The following is a 21,995-nucleotide window of genomic DNA, read 5'->3' on the forward strand; positions in this document are numbered from 1 at the left end:
AGTCCCAGAACGATGGCAGCGGAGCGAACAGGGGCCTAGTCCCAGAACGATGGCAGCGGAGCGAGCAGGGGCCTAGTCCCAGAACAATGGCAGCGGAGCGAGCAGGGGCCGAGTCTCAGAACATTGGCAGCAGAGCGAGCAGGGGCCTAGTCCCAGAACGATGGCAGCAGAATGAGCAGGGGCTTAGTCTCAGAATGATGGTAGCAGAGTGAACAGGGGCCTAGTCCCAGAACGATGGCAGTGGAGCGAGCAGGGGCCTAGTCCCAGAACGATGGCAGCGGAGCGAGCAGGGGCCTAGTCCCAGAACGACGGCAGTGGAGCGAGCAGGGGCCTAGTCCCAGAACGATGGCAGCGGAGCGAGCAGGGGCCGAGTCTCAGAACATTGGCAGCAGAGCGAGCAGGGGCCTAGTCCCAGAACGATGGCAGCAGAATGAGCAGGGGCTTAGTCTCAGAACGATGGTAGCAGAGTGAACAGGGGCCTAGTCCCAGAACGATGGCAGTGGAGCGAGCAGGGGCCTAGTCCCAGAACGATGGCAGCGGAGCGAGCAGGGGCCTAGTCCCAGAACGACGGCAGTGGAGCGAGCAGGGGCCTAGTCCCAGAACGATGGTGCGGAGCGAACAGGGGCCTAGTTCCAGAACGATGGCAGCGGAGCGAACAGGGGCCTAGTCCCAGAACGATGGCAGCAGAGCGAGCGTGAGCAAGGGAAGGGGCAGAGGCCCAGAGCGGCGGCAGCAGAGTGAATTCTAGAGGGAGACCAGCTCATGGAGACAGCATGACTTTGTGTTCTGAAGTCAGGCTCATTTTAGAATAGGACTAGAACTTCAAAAACTTAAATACTTAATTGGCACTTTTTTTTAATCATTCAGGACTTTCAAAACTTTAATCCCATGGTTACCTATTCTTTTTTAACCTGTAACAACACTTGAAGTGTCTGTACCTAACATTACAACATTACAAATTGTTTACTGCTCTCATTGAGTGCAGGTGACAATAAAGGCTATTCTATTCTGATCAATGTCCTATTGTACTCGGAGATAATCTTCTTCACTATCCACCACACCACCAATTTTGGTGTCATCTGCAAACTTACTAACCATTCCTCCTATATATCCGAATCATTTGTAATGTTGGCATTTAGAGGGACATGGGTGACCTTGTACTCAAATCACCAAGTTAGTTTCCAGTTACACCAAGCAACCAGCGAAACAAGTGCTGTTAAAAACATTTGCATTTTGTTATGAAGGACTTGGAATAAATAACTAAAATGTTCTCATGATTGTAAAGGACTTTGAATAAAATTACTAATGGGGGAAAGAAACCAAAGAACTGTGGATGCTGGGAGGAGGTTTTTCTTTCTGGAGACTCTAAAACAAAACATCTTAGAATAAAAGGCCAGTCCATTTAATAATGAAAGGTTTGACAATCTTCAAAATGTTTCACCTTAAAAAAGCTGTGGATTATCAGTCACTGGGTATGTTCAACACAGAGATTTATTGGTAGGGATACAAAGGCCTTCAGGGAGCATGGGGATAGAGTGGGAATTGAAAGTCACAGTCAATCAGCTGTAATCTTACTAGATCCTGTGGTGGGTTCATAAAGCTTCACTGTTCTTGTTTCTCATGCACCTCGAGACTAGAACGTGGCTGGCAGCTAAACAGCCCTGAAAGATATTTGTCAGTAGCTTTCACTGTGTTTTGCTTTGACATATCACTGCATTTATTGATTTTGAAGTGAATTCAAGACTTTGTGTTGGGAGAGATGAATTGTTTAGGGAGTGCACCTCCTCTCACCCATCGAAACTCCCATTTATTCTCTGCTTCTCTCTGAAGGCAGTAACTTGTGCTCGGGAAGTAGTTCCACAAGTCTACAATATCTTATTCAACTCGTCATTCCTCACTGGGTGAATGCTGGCAGCCTATTTCACCATCACAGAGTCATTCTGGCCACGTGCACTTTGTAACATTGGGATCTCTGGACAGCATTGGGACTGAGAAGCCCACCTGGGATTTTTCTTTCCTGTCGTTACTCTATGGTTACTTGGGTCAAGTATGGTGCCCAGTTAAATTGATTATCAGCACAAGTAGGGAACAAAGTGAGAACCTTGTGCCCCACCCGCCTCAGTATCAAATGGCACTTTTCCCCACTGAGCCTTCACTGAGCACTATGTAGGAATATTCCAGAGACACACATCATCGCCTAGTCTAAATGTCAGCCGCATACATTGACTACTGTATGCTATTCATTATAATTTACATTTATCTCCAAAGTATTAATATGTCAATAATACATACTGAAAGTATACTCTTTCAATTCATATAGACAGATTCAACAGCTGCCCATCTCTAAATAAACCTCCCCAACACTAGAAAATGTCTTTGTTTGGCAGTGGGTTGTGTTCAGTTATAGAAACGGTGGCTTGCAGCTTTTTCCAAATATATATCCTGCAAGAGAATGATGCATAATTATAAATACAATATAATGCTGAGTGGAACTGACTTCATGAAGTCTGTTCTGTCAGAAATCAAAGCTTTTTTTTCCTATGTTCCTATTGACTTTCCCAGGGGCACTGTCTTGGCTTTCAGAGACTCTTCAGTCTTGCTAAATCCTTCATCAGGTAATGTAGTCATTTAGTAACATTACATTCTGTGCTTTTGTTATAGATATGGGGACTCTGACACGTAGAAATAGAAAAAAAAATCATCAGTATCCTCATTGTAAGACATGTAATGGTTTACTCTTCTGCTCAGAGAAGGGGTGTTGGAAATGCAACATGAATCTTTAAGGCCACGTGGTCTCAGCTGATATTGTGGCCAATCTTGTATCTTACTTGGAATTGTAAATGGCTACCAAAGATTTTTAAAAATTGCCCCATCTGACATTCACATTGGAGGACCCTCGTGTGAGTTTTTATCAAGGCAACAATTTACTTTCACGACAGAGTCATGTATGAGACTACCAGAAGTATGATTCACCCTTCAGCGGGACAGTCCAGATACAAACTGACTGTTGGGGTGAGAAAATCATAGGCAAGAAACACCCAGCATTTCGATAATCATTTGATTCATAAAGTTACTTGTTAGTCTGTTCCTTAGGCCAGCGGAGCGGGTGAAGGAGTCTTGTCACCCACACACACAGGGGTTTGCTAATCCTCACATGCTGTCGAGAGAAGGACAGCCCGAATGGTTTACATTGGTGCTTCAATTTGAATCTTGTTTCACTTGGGTGCCCTGAAATTCAGTGAAGTGACCAGTGTGTTTTCTTCTTTTAATCCTATTTCTAGAGTGGGACCAGTTTCCATGTCTTTGATCAGGGCAGGTTTGCTAAAGAAGTACTGCCCAAATACTTCAAGCACAACAACATGGCCAGCTTCGTGAGGCAGCTCAACATGTGTAAGTGATACAGCTACCTACTGCGGGGTGTAGAACGCAGCTCTGAATGAGCCAAAATTATCTTCCAGATGTACAATGCCCAGTTTTGTCCACTCACTTTATCCATCAGGGCGGCACCGTGACTCAGTGGTTAGCACTGCTGCCTGACAACACCAGAGACCTGAGTTTGATTCCACCCTCAGTAAAATGCCCAAGTGGAGTTTGCACATTCTCCCCATGGGTTTCCTCCCACCATCCAAAGATGTGAAGGTTAGTTGGATTGGCCATGCTAAATTTCCCATAATGTTCAGGGGTGTGCAGGCTTTAGTGGGTTGGCCTTGGGAAATGGGGCGTTTATAGGGAAAGGATGGAGGGAGTGTGGGCCTGTGTGGGAAGCTCTTTGGAGGGTCGGTGTGTAGTTGATGGGCAGAATGGCCTGCTTCTATACCGTAGGGATTCTATGATTCTAAGATATCTATGATCATCATCTCTTTCATTAACTTTCTGATTCTATCTCCACTACTCAATGTGCCTTCCGACTCAAGGATGGTCTTACTATACTTTGGTGTAACAGTAATACAAAGGATGGAGCACCAGACACTTTATTCTATACACACTGCTGATCTCCTTGTGAATGTTAATTAACCTCACTGTTGTCTAGTTTATAACCACAATGCCGTGTGTGCAGCTTCTTTCAGCAGGCCCGACTCTTTCTGCGGAGAGAGGGACAAAGTTAACATTCTGAGTTCAATTACTTCATTTGAGACCGGGTTAGCTGCACATTTTTCTGTCCACAGATGCTGCTAGATGGGCTGAGTTTATCCTGCAATTTCTGTCTTGATTTCAGATTTCCTGCACCTGCAGTACTTGGCTTCTACCCCATTCTTTCAACAGGTCTATGTTTGCAGGTGCTAGGTTGTAGCTGGAGGATGAAAAGCAAACATTTAAAAAGATCGTGGCCCCTGAAGCACAAGTTGTTGAAAGAGTGTTGCTGCCAACAGTTATGCAAGGCAGCGCTTCATTGTCAAACAGCAGCAACTAACTGCAGAGGGCAGGGAGGAGTGTGATAGCTAAAGATACAGGAGTGGATGTAAAAGGCTAGCGGACAGGGTTGAGAGTAAGAGAGGAGACGGGAGCTTTCAGATGCAGCAAAAATGATGGGATTGCTACTTTGGTTTGTGCAAGAAGTTTGTGGATAGAGAGATCTCACCAGTAGCAAGAGAAGCAACAGAATGCTTTCATTTTAAATAGAAAGCATGCATCCTGACAAAGAACGAGATAGATCGAAGATCAGAATGGTGTGAGAGAAATCCAAATCCCAGATTCATCAGAGGTGGAGTTACACAGAGCATCAGGAATAGTCACAAAACAGGCAAAGAGGCATGATTCAATGATAACAGATTTTTTGGCCAATTGCCATGATTCTTATTGCCTTCCTTTTTAAATAGGTGGGGGGATGATAGCCTAGTGGTATTATCATTGGATTGTTAATCCAGAAACCCAGGTAATGTTCTGGGGACCCAGGTTTCAATCCTGCCGCGGATTGCATAATTCTGTGTGCCTTACCGTATGTCCCAAAATCCTATTATTCACCTTCCCATTCCTAGGCCCTACAGTCTGGAATTCCCTTCCCAAATATTTCTTCCTCTCTGTCTCACCTCTTAACATCTTCATAGGTGGCTCCTTTGAAATGTTTTCAAAGCATTAAAGATGCTATATAAAGATAAGTTGTTGTTGTTTCTTCCATCATCTGTCTAGCCTGTCCAAAACATTGCATGAACAATTAATTCCCTCAGAGTTTTTCTCACTCTGCTGCTGAAGCTTGGCCACATGGGAGATAGAATTCCCTTTCTGTATTGCAGCAGGGTTTCTGATATAATTCGGGAAAAGTTACATGGACTGGAAGGGGAGCAGTGCTGACGAAATTTCTGGCCGAAGCTGCTGGAGTTTAGAGATGATAATCCATATTTATAATTAATTGAACCAAGTATAATAGAGTTATCAGTGTTTTTCAATGAGCTAGCTACAAAACAAATTAGATTTAAGATACATTACTTAATTGAGTAAATCTTGGAGTGTGCTGAAACAGTGCTCATTGTGTTGAGGTGATCTCCAATGCCAAACAACAGGATCTGGTGTGTAGTAGATCACAAACTCTCACTGAGGTCTTTAAAAATAGTTTCTTTTAAAAAAAAGGTAAAACACAACCTTATCACGATAGGTGGTCAGGGCTGACCTTGTGCTATACGGTAAAGGTCACGTGGAGACTTGTTGAAATATTATTTTAAATTGGAAAGTGTGCACTTTCCTGAAGCATAACTGTTGCAATATTCTGGCTGTGCTGGAAGCTAATTTCTGTGGAAGGGATTTTATGATATTTTGCATGTTGTCTTTGATGATGTGAAGAGTTGCTGCAAGAATCTTGACCATCTTTCCCTGGAAATGATCAACCACTTTACTGTCAGTAGTGCATGACTTACCTTTCATCTGTACCTTCAGTCGTCACTCAAGAGTTCAGTTTCACTGTTCGCAGCCTTTACGTTAATTGGTGGTCAGGCATTCTCCTTGCACCTGGCGAGTTAGGTTTCATTGACCCCTGGCAAGCTTCACTTCCTCTTTAAGAAACTGTATTTTACTGCTCTGTTTTCATAGCCACACATGTGCTGTTTTGTATCTTGCTACTCCTTCAGGTTCGCCAGCCTTGATCTCAGTTCCTCGTTTAGTTTTACTGGACAACCTCTTTGAATCAAAACATCTTTATGCCTTTCCAGGTGACCATGACATCTGATTCTGCTCAATTCTTAGTTACTGTCCCTGCCCAAGTAGTGTTACGTCCTTCTGTCTGATCTTCCTTTCTGCTTCTGACTCTGAATTTTACTGCTTGTGACTCCTTGTGCTCAACAACAACTTTGGACTGCACGGTGGCTCCCACAGAAAAGACCATACGATTGACGGAAGGTAATGGTTGAAGAGAATTAAAGGAGATTTTTGAAGAGAGATAGACAGAGAGAGATAATTTAATGGAATAAGCAGAATTGCTAACATGCCTTGATTCTCAGTCTTGTCCAAGAAATTAATATTCACGATCATTAAATCATGCAGGTCTTCTAAGGGGATGCATGTGCATTGTTATTGGCCATTCATCTGATATGTGGCTATTCTGGAGATAATTTTCCTTTGACAGGGGGATGTAATTTTTTGGTTGAGTGTAACTGGTGCTATTGATCCATTGTTCTTGCTGTGGAGCATGAATCTCTGAGTTGAATGGCTAATCTGTTCTCTTGTTTGTTTGGGGGCATCACATCTTCCTAATCAATTCTTTGCAGTGAAGGAGCGGGTTCTACGTGTATGTTTAAGATTGCAACAATATTGCTAGTTGTCCATATTCACTGCTAACAATTGAAGCAACACCCGCACTGTGCAGGTCTCAAGTTGCCGTATGGCTGACGCTTGTTGAGAGTGTTGAATGTTTGCACTCTGACTGGCTCTCCAGTTCTGATCACTGACCACCCTGACACTCTTCTGATGAAATGAAGATGCCAAACAGCATGCGCAACCATTTCTTCTCTTGAACGATATCCGGAATGTAGTTATAGAAAGGTCACTTCCATCCAGTTTCCCTTGCAAGTAATCATGTTTTGCATTGATAGTAGGAAAGACCTTTATCAAGAAGTCTGAAACTGGAAGAAGTTCAAATTCTGATTCATGCCTCCTTTCATTTTCACAGCAATAGGGTCCCTGCCATTCTGACTCACTCAGTAATTCAGAGTTTCAGACTCCTGGTCTGTTTCTTGCTAGTTTTTGTTTGAAAAACAATGGCTGGCTCTTACTGCTCTCAATCCACGCAATTTCACTTGCACACTTGTGACATCATATCTCATGTAAAATGGCTTCACCTTCTAAGGTGAAAACACATTGTGGAAAACACATTACAGTCATGCTGTAAAATATACTTACAGATGTATATCTCTAATCAGTGGCCGTACTTCTGAGTCAGCAACCCAGGGGCTTAAAATTAAAAATACTGGCTAGGACATTGTAAAATTTGTATCAGAAAGGTCTGGTAATAAAAATGAACAAAAACACCCAATTTTCCTAATAATGTTCTTTAAGAAGGGATCTGCCACTTTCAATTTGGTCATTCTGTAGTTTCAGTGCTCCATGACCTGACCGATTCTTAATCAAAAGAACTGTGAATCAGGAACAAAAACAAAGTTGCTGGAAAAGCTCAGCAGGTCTGGCAGCATCTGCGGAGGAGAAAACAGAGTTAACGTTCCTCAGCAAGGGTCACCAGACCCGAAACGTTAACTCTGTTTTCTCCTCCACAGATGCTGCCAGACTTACTGATTCTTAATCATGTCAGTTAGTTATTCTATCTGCTCAATAATGTCAGTACTTCACTGTGTAGGCACTTTGAGACTAAGTTGCCAATACCAATTGTGTGAAACTCGTCCATCCCCTAAAGACAGCTGTTGCTGAGGGCAAGCATTGGTACTTGTGAAAGAGCCTTCATCGCTGTGTAAAATCTTTATTCTTTGTCAGCAAAACTACTGAAATAATTTCAAGAACCATTTGTAGAAACACCAACTTTGCTTGGGTGGAAATTAAAATTTAAAATGGGGAACTCTTATCTGGGACTGATGAAATGCGTGAGGGGAAGAGAAAAGAGTAACATGGTAGTCATAAGAAAGTGTCGAGCTGGACGAACACAGCAGGCCATGCAGCATCAGAGGAGCAAGAAAGCTGGCGTTTCGGGGCTGGATCCTTCTTCAGAAAATCCAGACCCGAAATGTCAGCTTTTCTGCTCTTCTGATGCTGCCTGGCCTACTGTGTTCCTCCAGCTCCACACTGTGTCATCTCAGACTCCAGCGTCAGCCGCTCCTACTATTCTCATTATGACTGTCACGTTTCTTATGTTTCACATCGAAATAATATCATTTGTTTATGCAATATGCAATAATGGGATGATAATTTCATACATTTGTGTATTATTTATCATTTATAGCCAAATTATTTGTTTGACACAAGTATAACATTATTCCCTACAAATAGATTTTGGTTATTTGTACAATGGATGAGTTCTGATTGACATTCCAGCCGAATAAGGATGAGCTTCTGTCACCTTGAGTGAGAGGTCATGACTGTAAATCTTGGTGATTTGTTGACTAGTTTAGCCTCAGCCTAGACTTATCTGACTATGGCAAATCAGAGGGTACTTATACTGAGATTGAACAAGATACATTTCCAGAAGATAAGAATCCAAGTTTTCTATTAACATTTCTTGCCTCCACTTGTCGGTGCAGCTAATTCACTGGTGAGACTTTGCTTTATTTGCTCCAAGGTCAGATAGTCCAAAGTTCTGATGGCTGGCCTGTCATTGCCAGTGCTCTGAATGCTTCAGCTCACCTTAAACTCCGTTGCCACTATTCTGTGTCAAGTCTCATCAAACATCATACCTTTACATTCTGAACTGCACTGACTCTCAGTTTTTAAATGCTTTCAATTTTTAAATGTTTTTTTCCCATTTTAAATCCCTCCATGATCTTGCCCCTCCCTGTTACAGAGAACTCCTCCAACCTCTACCCACCCCAAGAATACTTCTCACAGAGCCAACTGTGCCCACTCAAAACTGCTGCCTATTAGTGCAGGACAAATCTGTGCACAGGACTTCTCTCTCATTGATTACATCGACTGCTGTAATAGAGAAGTCTTTCGATTGAAATATTTCTACAGAGGCTGGTATCCAGCCACCGAGTCACCCACTGTTTACACATGAAAAGTCCTTAAAGCCGATCTAGCTTCCTCATAGCCAGCTCTCAGAGTCAACATGATGTCTGATACTCTTGTTTATATCTGTCAACCAGGGCTTCCTGATTGGGACCAGGTTAACAGCCCCAATCAGGGAACTCATATTCTGAGGTCCACCAGGCTGATCTTGTTACAGTCACTACATCCCTCTCCATCTGAGACTGAGGATATGGGCCAGGGTTTTTTTTGTAGCTCCCCTTGGAGTGTTTTAGCACCAGGTCATGTTTCTCCAACTCTACCTCAGATATGGGCCATGCGTAGTGCAGATTAGCTCACCTCTGGCCCCGTTTACGAGTTTGCAGCTTTCATATGGCCCACTTGCTCGTTAAGGACCATCGCACCTAGCCGAACTTTACACGTCGCTAGACTTGACCTCGCATCAACTATGCCTCTTATTCATGCAGGGCCGTTCCCATGGCTCCTCAACCAATCTTTGTCCCTTGAAGTAAACCGTCTGTCTCGCTTAGCAGGGTTTTGCGTACAGCATTGATGTTCCTGATGCTGTTTCTCATTCACACACCGCACTCCCCAGATCCAATAAGGTCAGATTTAATCTGGTGCAGAGTCTTGTCCCCGTTACCAACTCTGGAGCTGTCCCTGTAGTTGCAGGAGGGGTGGTCCCATAATCCAGTATGAACCAGGACAGTTTGGTATCTAGCAAAGCTGTCTGCTGTTTTCTTTAAGCCTGCCTTCACAGTTTGGTCTGCTTTTTCTGTCTGACCATTGGATGATGGATGGGATGCAGCTGTACTAATGTGTCAAATGCCATTCGACTTTAGGAAATACTCAGATTCCTTGACGGTAAACAATGGCCCAGACTTCCGGGCGTCCATCTATTGCAAAAGATGCATGCAGTTTCTCTACTTTTGACCCCATGTTTGACGAATGAACTCTCTGCACATCCAGCCACTTTGAGCGGGCATCCACAATTATCATGAACATTGAGCCCATAAACGGACCTGCGTGGTTGATATATAACTGAGTTCGGCATTTACCTGGCCATTCCTTGTTGGCAATCTGGGCACTGCCCCACCAAAAAGACTATGTCTGCAACAATCCTGGCCACCATATGTAAGTTCTCACCAATATCTTAATTTTGGAATTCCCTTGATGACCCTGGTGGAGTAGAGCTAGCATCAGGCAGTGACCTTTGCTCAAGACTATCACCCTATAACAATACGCCATCACCTACTGTGATGTGCTCTCTCCATATTCAAAACGGCTTCCTTTCTGGTTGTGATGGCCCTTTGGTGTCCCCCATCACCACCAGCTGTTTCAGTTTTTCCAGGACTGGATTTTTGGGTGTCTGATATTGTCAGCTGTGACTGGAAGTGGTCCCAGAAAATCTAAAACCATTACAGACTCTTACACCACCAGTGATACCGCCACTGGATCTGCCAGTGTGAGGTGGCACAATGCCTCCACATTAGCTACTTGGCCTCTGACGGTGTTCCAACTTGTAATTATCTGCACTCAGTATTGTAGCCCACCACTGAAATTGGCCTGAAGCTCTCGGTGGCACGTCCCTGTGCTCTTGAAGTAGACCTAACAGGGGTTTGTGGTCCATTATTGTTACAAAATTACATCCTAGAAGATGCTGGTGGAGCTTTGTAACTCCAAATATGTCCACCAAACTTTCGTCCTCTACCTGGGTGTATGTACACTCTGCATTAGCCTAAGTGCTAGATGTGTATGCAACTGGGCATTGGTCTCCATTGGGCCACCTATGAGCTAATACTACCCCAATACCGTATGGGGAGGCAGTGCATGTTAATACCAGATCTTGCTTGGGACCATAGCATGCTGACAACTGAGGGGATGATAGCCGTTTCTTCACTTTCCTGAAAGCAATGGCTTGGTTGTGCAATTATTTCCAAGGCTGACCGTTTTTTAGGAATTGATTCAACGGTGCTAGGATGGGTTCCAGGTTATGTGTGAACTTTCTATAATAATTCATGAGCCCAAAGAAAGTCCAGACCTCTGGTACAGGCGTGAGAGCCGGGCAACCTGTCATAACCCTCACTATCTCTTCCAACAGGTGTAACCTGATCTTGTCGACCTTGTAGCCCAAGTAGGTCATGTGGGGTGCCTGGAACACACATTTTTTTCCTTCTAACGCATGCGCCTGGCTGGCAGAAACATTTAAGCACTATGTCCAAGTTCTCTAAATGCTCTTTAGTGGTCTTCCCTGTTAGCAGTATGTCATCTAAAATGTTCTCCATTGTATGCTGATAATTTCACAGGCTGATGATACCCCAGGTGACAGTTTCATATATATTGGTACAAGCCTTTATGGGCATTAATTGTAGCAAAATTCTGGGAATCCTCATCCAACTGCTATTGCAAGTATGCACAGCTCACATCCAGCTTTGTGAAGGACAGCACCTCCCCCACCGTTGCATATAAATCCTCTGTGCAAGGGAATGGGTATTTATCCAGCTGCCAGAAGCTGTTTATCATTTGTTTGAAATCCCTACAAAGGTAAACCAACCCGTTGCACTTCACAATCTGTATGATTGGTGCTGCCCATTCCACAAACCATACTGGTTTGATGATTCCTTTACTTTCCAGCCTTCTGATTTCTGCCTCTACCTTTGCCCATAAGGCAAGTGGCACTGGGTGGGCCTTGCAGAATCGTGGAATTGCTTCCTGGTCAACATACAAGGTAACCTCGGCTCTTTTGATAGTCCTTAGACCTTCATGAAGAACATCTGGTTATTTAATTAGGACTCCACTCAGGCAGCCATTTTCTAAGGCTCAGTATTTTTTGATATCTAGGTGAATCTTATTCAAGATTCCACCCCTTCAAGCCTGGGCCTGAGCCTGAGCCTCTTAATACAATCAGTGGTAACAGAAGCAGCTACTTCTTGTAAAGAGACCAGAAGCCAATGGGGAACTTCAAACCAGCGTCTACAGAAAAACAACACATACGGACCAAATACTGAACTACAGGAGCAACCATCCCAACACCCACAAACGAAGCTACATTAGAACATTATTCCAACCAGCCGCCACACACTGCAGCACAAAGGAACTACGCAGAGCAGAGGAAAATCACCTATACAGCGTATTCAAAAAGAATGGGTACCCTATGAACACAGTCTGCCGATTTCTCAGCAACAAACCTGAGAAATCGGCGGACTGTGTTCATAGGGTACCCATTCTTTTTTATCAAACAGACAAAACGGGCTCAGAAACCATAACCATTCTCCCCTACATCAAAGACATTTCCGAAATGATTGCCAGACTACTCGGACTCTTTAGCATCAGGGTAGCCCACAAACCCACCAACACATTTAAACAGCAGCTAATGAACTTAAAAGACCCTATACAGACAACAAATAAAACGAACGTCATCTACAAAATACCTTGCAAGAACTGTGACAAACACTACATTGGACAAACTGGCAGGAAGCTAGCCACCAGGATACATGAACATCAACTAGCCACAAAACGACATGACCCACTATCACTCGTATCCTTACATACAGATAAGGAAGGACACCACTTTGATTGGGACAAAACATCCATCCTAGGACAAGCCAAACAGAGACATGCACGAGAATTCCTAGAAGCATGGCATTGCAACCGGAACTCCATCAACAAACACATTGACTTGGAGCCAATCTACCATCCCCTGAGAAAAAGAACAGGAAATGACATCACCAATGCAGGAAACAACATCACCAATCCAAGGAAACCTAACCAGATAAATAGAAAGCGGGACATAACACCAGCGCTTTGTCGGAGGCTCACTGATGATGTTACCTAGAATGGTGACAAAACGTCTGAAAACTAACCTTCCAGCTCAGCGAGCAAACTCACATCCAGAACCAGAACCAAAGTTGTACCTATTATCTGTAAATTGAGATTCCCCTGTGTAGATTCTTAGGCTAGCTAAGTTCTTGCACAAACTTAATGTGATGGAGTCCAGAGTGAATGCTGTTAAAGACTTGTTCTGCGATCACTGATACAGCTGCACCGGTAACTACCTCCATCAGACCGGAAGACCATTTAAAAAGACTTCTTACTAAGTAACTTAAATGTTCCAATCCAAAGTGTTGATGGACTTTCCAAGTTGTGAACTCTCCTGGGAACTGGCCTATGAGTTCTCTTACTCAATTTAGACATGGTGGGACTCTTGCTGCCTTGAGCCTGCATACCGACAGCAACTAGCCTGGATCCTAAAGAAAGTTTTCACCGTTTGGCCAAGGCTTGGCTCGGTTTTGCAGTGGGCTAATGTGGAGTCCCTATGTTCAGGATAAGTCACGAGTGAGGCTAATAATTACCTTTACTCAAGTGGCATTCCCCAAGGTCAGTCAGCTTGGTGAGGGTGTCCATTTCTATTGGAAAAGCCAGTAACTCATTTTCTCCACTTGCTGCTTTTTCTAATGGCAAAGCCTGTTGTGTCTTTTTGAAGTCCAGTTGAGCTTCAGCTTGTGGGTAGTTTTGCATGATTAAATCATTAACCCCACATCCCAAATAGTCTCTCAGCATCTCTTTAAGGATTAAATCAAAGTCACATACATCTGTTTTTTGTCTTAATCTAGACAAGAATCCTGATATGGATCCCTGGTTCTCAAATTGCCAGGTATAATCGATAGCGTCTCAGAATTAGAGGAGGCTTCAGCTCATAATACTCCTTGACTAAATCCATCAACTTTTGGAAGGTTTTAGTTCCTGGTGCCTCTGGGAAAGTTAGACTCCTAATAACAGAAAACATTGCAGGTCCACAAGCTGTCAGGAGAATTACTCATTGCTTTTCATCCGCCCCAATGTCATTTTCCCGGAAAAAAAGTAACGCATTCTTTCCACACGTTGGGCCCAGTCTTCAATGGCAGGATTGAATAAATCATTTTCCAAATAATTGGCAGTATACCAGGAATGCCTACCCCAACTCAAAGATGACTATTGCAAGTGAATCTCCTCAGGAATGTGCCTTACTGTCATTGCCACTGAAATAACTCCCCACAGGCTGCTATCCTCTCACCATTTATTTACATGTCAAATGTCTTCAACACAGAACTAGCCCTCAGAGTGAACAGAATGTCTGGCACTCCTGTCTATATCTGTCACCCAGGGCTCCCTGATTGGGACTGTTAATCTGGTCTAATCAGGGAACTCATTCTATGGTGTCCACCTGGCTGACCTTGTTAGAATCACTACATCAGTCATGACTGTAATTGCTATATGTATAACCTGCAGACTGAATGGATATAGTGTTGGTATAAATTAGAAACATTTCCAAAAGGTTTTGTCCATATAGCTTAACAATAAAGAGGTGTGTTTTTAATCACTGTTGGGACATGGGTGTCACTGGCTGGGCCAGCATTTATTGCCCATCCCTAGTTGCTCCTTGAGAAGGTGGTGGTGAGCTGCCTTCTTGAACTGCTGCAGCCCACCTGCTGTAGGCAAACCCGCAATGTTGTTAAGGAGGTGGTGGCACAATGATAATGTCACAGGATCAGAGCCCAGAGTCCCAGCCTAATATTCCTGAGATATGGGTGTGAATGCCACCATGGTCGATGGTGAAATTGGAATTCAGTAAAATCTGGAATTAAAAGTCAGGACCAATCTCACTATTGTCGATAATCAGAAAAAGCCTAGACTGGTTCACTAACATGCGGATCCACAGCAATGCATAATTGCAATAAAAACAGTGCAGAGAGCCAAGCAGTTAAATGTTCGCCTTGCCTGTGATAGACACATCCCATATAAGTGTAAAACAACTGATTTTACAGAGTGGGAATAGTTGTATTATGCAAGCCAATTGAAGGGTTACTTTCCTCTAGAATTGATTGATTTCAGGACTGGAAAATTCTATTCAGCGTGTCAAGGTAAAGCTATTCTGCTGCTTCAGTGAGGCTGAAAGCAAACAGTTTTGAAATTGACAGCCATGATTCTTGTGTCAGAAAACCTTCAGCATATTTAATTCTTCACCTTCAATCATTCAGAACTGAACTGTGTTCACAAGTAATCACAGTTTATTTATTGTTCTGTTTTCAAAGTGGAAAGGCTGTCCCATTTTCCTTCATTTTCTCTCTGTCTGTTTTCTTGATATACTTGGTACTTTGTGTCCTGTTGCAATTCTTTCCTTACTTCACTGACTGGATCCCATTCATATTAAGGATATATTTAAATTATAGTTCACGTAATATTTTGCAAAAAGTTACTTTGGGCAAATTCCAACAAAGCCCAACCCGAAAAGCTACAGTTAAGTTTTGAAACCTGTAGAGTCATAGAACTGTACAGCATGGAAATAGACCCTTCGGTCCAACTCATCCATGCCGACCAGATACCCTAAATAAATCTAGTCCCATTTGCCAGCATTTGGCCCATACCCCTCTAAACCCTTCCTATTCATATACCCATCTAGATGCCTTTTAATTATTGCAATTGTACCAGCCTCCACCGCTTCATCTGGCAGCTCATTTCATACACGCACCATCCTCTGCGTGAAAAAGTTGCCCCTCAGATCCCTTTAAAATCTTCCTAATCTCAACATACACCTGCACCCTCTAGTTCTGGACTCCCCAACCCTAAGAAAAGGACTTGGCTATTCATCCTATCCATGCCCCTCATTTTATAAACCTCTATAATGTCACCCCTTAGCCTGTGATGTTCCAGGGAAAACAGCCCCAGCCTTTTCTGCCTTTCCCTATAGCTCAAACCCTCCAGTCCCAGTAGACAATAGACCCAAGTTCTGATGAAGTGTCCCGACCCAAAATGCCGACTTTCCTGATCCGCTGATGCTGCCTGACCTGCTGTGTTCCTCCAGCTCCACACTGTGTTGTCTCTGACTCCGTCATCTGCAGTTCTTGCTATCTGAGTCGCAGCAACATGCTCATAAATCTTTTCTGAACCCTTTCAAGTCTCACATCATCTTTAGTCCCACATAAATTAAAGGAAGCAAGTAACGATAGGTGAATGCACGATTATTTAGAAGATGATCCATTGTATAAGTTCTGGAGAGAGATATTTGTCAGTGATTTTTCACACAACATTGTGATTGTACAGTCAGGCAGGGGTAAGTTGAAGCCAGTGATTACTACGTGGATCATAGCAAGTGATCACATACTACACAGGACGGTGGAGCAGAGTTTATTGTCCTTTGAGACAACAGTAACAAAATAATTGGAAGATTCAAAGCCAGTTGATTTAAGAGGTGTATTATTTCTCTTATTCTCGTGTTTTGCCAGATGGTTTCCGGAAGGTGGTGAATATTGAGCAAAGTGGTTTGGTGAAGCCGGAACGAGATGACACTGAATTCCAGCACTTGTACTTCCTGCGGGGTCAGGAGCACCTACTGGAACACATCAAGAGAAAGGTGGGGCATTCCCCTCACCCCTGCTTTGCCCCTCAGACAAACAGCAATCTCTACTCAAAGCTCACATGCATGTTGGACCACCATCAAGCTTGTACACTTTTGAGGGAGAGCATACACAAGGGAATTTCTTCAACTGATGGGTGGGAGAATCAAGACATAGGTTAGAATAATCTCCAGGTGAAGAAATGACCGTTCTAAACACTGCTTGTACTCGGCGTGGGCCCACAGAGCAAGACTATGACTCTGGCGGTGGGACTGAGATATAGGATGCCAGGTGGGACGGGGGTGTTGGAGGGATGGAAGGGCTGTGTCAGATGTGGGGAATGGTGGGGAGATGGGTGGAGGTGGGTGAGAGTATGAGGGTGACAGAAATCAGGGTATTCAGCTACTGTGATTGGAAACAGTGCAGCCAGAGCGTGTGCTAGGATTGGAAACAAGACAGAGATGGACTGGACAAAGGGAGTTCCATGCCTTGTTTGGCTTGTGCGATACCTGATTGGAGGTTATTGTATGCAGCCACGGAAGGAGAATGCAGAGTTGCTTGCTGCTCTCACAGAAATGTCTGATGGTGAGTTTTGATGCAGTTTGTTATGTAAATAGGTCGGATTAATATGGGACAATCAGACCAAGTCTGTGGCACCCAGTCACTGTCAGGCAGACAATACCTTAACCCAGCAGGAAAAGATTAATGTTCGAACATAGTGTAATGTTTTATAATCCTGAGCACACAACAGAGGCAAGTGATGTCCACTGATGTCACTGCAGGGGTCATTTATTCATGTCTGTGTTTATTTCATTGAGGCTTGTTGGTCCTTGCAGTGTGTAACAAGTGACTTTCCAAATGCTTCATTGATTCTAAAGCCCTTTGGAACATCTGAGTGGACGGTATGCATTGTATAAATACATGTGTGCCTTACAACATTGGGAACCTTCATGAAAAGAGGGACAAAAATTAAGATAATAAAATGTGAGGCTGGATGAACACAGCAGGCCAAGCAGCATCTCAGGAGCACAAAAGCTGACGTTTCGGGCCTAGACCCTTCATCAGATGAAGGGTCTAGGCCCGAAACGTCAGCTTTTGTGCTCCTGAGATGCTGCTTGGCCTGCTGTGTTCATCCAGCCTCACATTTTATTATCTTGGAATCTCCAGCATCTGCAGTTCCCATTATCTCTGACACAAAAATTAAGAGTAGTCTTCAGTCTAGACTGAACAGTTAACAAATTACAGACATACTGATCAATACAATTGTAATCAAAATGCAACTTTGATTGCAATTGAATGAGCCTACAATATAGATTGGGTTATTATTTTAATGAAAAGGCACAATTTATAGAGAGAAAAACAAATGGAGGAATATTTTGTCAGGTTTTGAATGAAAAGCAGAATTTGATCAACATTTTCAGGGTCAGAATGTGTTGTATTTAGTGAGTATTTTGATCTAAGGTTGCTGTCAATTTGAAATGTTGGCTATTCCTTGGTTCAATAACATCATCATCAGCCCCACCTCTGCTTTCTCTGACCATTAGGTGTCAGTTATGAAGAGTGAGGAAACCAAAGTGCGTCAGGAAGATGTCAGCAAGCTGCTTTACGACATGCAGTTGATGCGAGGTCACCAGGAGACCATGGACTGTCGCCTGAAGGACATGAAACAGTCAGTATCACTCCAATGGTTAGCCTTGTCGTGAATTAGCTAGACTGCAGCACAATGGAGTCAAACCAGGTTCAATCCACCCCCTGGGCAAAGTGGCTGGTACACATTGCTCTGGGTTTGAGTCCTTTTGGATCTCCCTGCCAAATATAACGTGGGAAATGTCTGAGAAATAGTCATCTAATCCCAAGTTAATGCGATTTCACTGTGGAAATCCACCTGAATCTAAGACTAAATTAAGAAGCCAGAGAAAGTAACGATTGGAAAATGCAAGTGACGCAGGGGACTGGCCCTCTGAGGTCTGAATTAAAATGCAATATGAGAATGAAGGGGTGGGAACTACTTCTGTTAGCAAACATTGTGTCGGAGGAGTTTTGTGTGACAGTGAAGGGAAAAGCAATAAAATCCTTGCCGTGTGCACCATTTACTTCCTCTCACCCAATTACTCCCCGAAATGAATTGGGAACATTTGGAAATGAACTGGAGCTGGCATTGGGTGTTGAGAAAGAGCTGAGTATCACACCCAATGTAGCAGTCATGATGCTATTGTGCAATTGCAATGGCTGAATGTTGCAATGCTCTCATTGAGAACCTGCGTATTCAGTTTGAGCTTCTTTACCATTGGCAGCTCTTTAACACTCTCTTTGTTTTCAGTCAGAATGAAGTTCTATGGCGGGAGGTTGTGTCTCTACGACAGAAACATATGCAGCAGCAGAAGGTGATTAACAAGGTGAGCGATCCTGGTCAGGGTCAGTTTCTCAATTCTGTTGTCTTTTCCACTCTATAAAGGCTTGGGAGAATTAGTCAGGCACCTGCTACAATGTCTTTGAGGATTTATCTCCAAAATCACACAGGAGGGGGACACAGAGGCTTGAATCTTCTGTTTTGTCTGATGTTTTGCTCAAAAGGGGCTGGGACTCCTGTGACGACTCTTCAGGGCAAGGTTCAGTGTCTCTTCTTCCAATCAGGCAACTTGGAGGGCAACAATGGGCCTTCCTCTGAAGTAAACTGCCTGAGGCACAGATCCTGCCCAGTGAGAGAACTCTCGTTCCTGGCAGTGCCAACACAAGGATAACCAAGATGGCAAGACTGATGTCTCGGAGTGGTTGGGAGACATCATGGGGAAGGCCAGCCTGGGGGTCTTGGAAGTTAGTCTGTGCAGAGTGAAGAAGGTTGTGGGATTCTGCGATGCCCCTGTCTCACCTAATTAAGTTGCTGCATCCAGGCCTGGTACCCCCTAGAAAAGGGGACTCGCAGCACAGTCTTTTCCTGAATTTATATCCCTCCCTGCGCCCCTTTGGAACAGCATGTATGTTTTGAGTGTGCACTGGTGGTTTTGTCACTTCAGTAGTATGAAGATATTTAATGGCCTGTGTTTGTGCCCCAGTTCTGTAACACCTTACCAATTTCAATAAGTGCATAAACAGTGCCTTAGTAAAGAACATGCTGAGAAAACTAAGTATTACTGATCAGGTCATTCATAGCTGGTGAGGTGGGGTGAAGTTTTACAGAAACTTACCATCAGAAGTAGGTGAATCCTTTTCTCCTCATGAGACTTGCCCACAACCTCACCTTTACTCTGATGCTGGCAAAGGCCTGGGAATCTGCCTGCAATTTTGACTGGAAAGTTCTCTATTCCATAGGGTGATGTCAAAGGTTGCGAATGCAGGCAATTGAGAGACTGTTTGAGGGGTGATTGGATCATTGGAAAGAGACGTGACAGAGATTGGTTCAGAGAAATTATCGAGTGAGAGACATATAGAGTCATGAAGATGTACAGTACAGAACAGGCCCTTTGGTCCAACTCCTCCATGCCGACCAGATATCCTAAATAAATCTAGTCCCATTTGCCAGCATTTGGCCCATTTCTGTCTCAACCCTTCCTATTCATACACCCATCCAGATGCCATTTAAATGTTGTCACTGCCTTTGTCTGACTTCTTCCTTTTGAAGTGCCGTTGTTTTGATCTTTTTCTTTCCTCAAAGTTCCAAAACAGTGCAACAGCTTATAAACCAGAAATTACTGCTTCTAGACTTCAACGAAATCAGCTCCAACATTGAAACTACCTCAAAAAAAAGGAACTCCTGCAGCTGCAAGATTTTTTCCCATTCTGCACCTTGGATTACCCAGAATCCTATGGATTTGAACTCAATGGGCTGAATGGCCTGTTTCCCCACTGTAGGGATTCTATGATTCTGTGACTCTCCTTCTCACCCTCTCCCCTTACCCGTGGTGTGGTGACCCTCAGGTTCTACCACCACCAGCCATCTCTTTCTCTTTCCTCTGGGACAATGGCAACTTTACTCTTTTTTAATTGCGGGGCATGTGTGACTGTGGGTGGCATTTGGCTCAGTGGTTAGCACTGCAGCCTCACAGCACCAGGGACCCAGGCTTAATTCCATCTTCGGGCAATTGTCTGTGTGGAGTTTGCGCATTCTCCACGTGTCTGTGTGGGTTTCCTCCAGGTGCTCTGGTTTCCTCCCACATTCTAATGATGTGCAGGTTAGGTAAATTGGCCATGCTAAATTGCCCCATAGTGTCCAAGAAAGTGCAGATTAAATGGGTTAGCCATGGAAAATGTAGGGTTATGAGCATAGGGTAGGGGGCTGAACCTGGACTGGACATCCTTTGGAGGGTCGATGGAGTCTTGATGGGCCAAATGGTTTCTTTCCACACTGTAGGGATTCTGTGGTTCTATGATGGCGTTCGCTGAGGTGTGTATTTTGGGGCAAGGGAGTTTACTGAAGCACTAACCAAAAGAAACATATGAGCAGTGTTGGGAGGAAGGGTAACTGCAGCATTGATTGAGCGTGTGTGTGTGTGTGTGTGTATGTGGTTGGAGGCAGAATTTGTACAGTTGACCTCCCCGTGCCCTGCTGATTGACCTGAGCTCAGGAAAATGCAGCAGTTGTGACCTGCCCTGTCATGATCTGCTGACTCACCGCGCTAACACCTGCCTCTGATCTCTGTTAACAGCTGATTCAGTTCCTGCTCAGCCAGCTCCAATCGAACCACAACACAGTCGGGCTGAAGAGAAAGCTGTAAGTATTGAGAGCAGTAGCAGAGTGTGACTGATTCCCATTCACCGGACCCAAGCTTGCTTCTGAATGATCAGGTGACCTGTTACCATGTGAACACTGAGTGAATAGGTTCAGAACGCTGAGTAAGAGCTGATGACCCAATTCATTCAGCTCTGGGTGCTGTGGTGAGCAGATATCAGAATGTGTTATACAATAAACCCTGCCAACTCAGCCTCTGTTGTTTCAGGGCCTTGGGACTGAGGTTAAGAGGAACTTTTGTTTCCTATTGAACTCAGGCCAGAGTATTGGGAGGAGGAAGGCAGTGTGCACCAAAATTCAGAAACTGAATGCTGCAGGCTCATCAATTTACTTCAGTCGTGTTTCGAAGCAGTGATGTTGGAGATTAAATCAATGATTAACATACCAGAGCCCAGCCCTGAGACGCCTGAGGCTAAATGTTTTGGCAGGAATGTAAGTCAGGAGGAAGGAATGGAAGGGGCTGCGGGCCAGACTTTATGGTGCCAACCAGTGTGTCACCCTTACCCCCGCCCCTCACATCCTCCCCTACACCAGGCCTTAACCCATAACCCTCATTCCCTATCCTCCATCCTCAACCCTATTCCCATTCCAAACCCCATTCCCATTCGCAACTAATTTAGAGGTGAGTTTAGGGGTGACGAGACTTTTTAGATCTATGAACGTGTACGGACTTCTAAGAATCTCAATGGCACTAATTAAAAGAGACCAAGTAGAATGCTTCAACTGATGTAATTTTTCTGAATTGTTGAGGGAGCAGGTGAGCTGAAGGTAAGTATTCAGCA

General features: G+C 44.0%; 1 protein-coding gene across 3 annotated transcripts in view; it reads left to right on the plus strand.

The window, feature by feature from the left end:
* The window catches only part of hsf4 (heat shock transcription factor 4), a 58,216-nt gene that overhangs the window by 13,278 nt on the left and 22,943 nt on the right, over positions 1-21,995 (plus strand). For all 3 annotated transcript variants that reach the window (XR_007249101.2, XM_048546595.2, XM_048546596.1), the window contains exons 2-6: positions 3,282-3,390; positions 16,377-16,504; positions 18,032-18,156; positions 18,808-18,883; positions 21,131-21,195. Coding sequence is in view for 2 of the 3 variants with exons in the window: in XM_048546595.2 (XP_048402552.1) it covers positions 3,282-3,390; positions 16,377-16,504; positions 18,032-18,156; positions 18,808-18,883; positions 21,131-21,195 (503 nt within the window). In the remaining variant the exon portion in view is untranslated. The remainder of the gene's footprint in view (positions 1-3,281; positions 3,391-16,376; positions 16,505-18,031; positions 18,157-18,807; positions 18,884-21,130; positions 21,196-21,995) is intronic.

This window comes from Stegostoma tigrinum, chromosome 16 (genome assembly GCF_030684315.1).
Source record: "Stegostoma tigrinum isolate sSteTig4 chromosome 16, sSteTig4.hap1, whole genome shotgun sequence".
Lineage (NCBI taxonomy): Eukaryota > Metazoa > Chordata > Chondrichthyes > Orectolobiformes > Stegostomatidae > Stegostoma > Stegostoma tigrinum.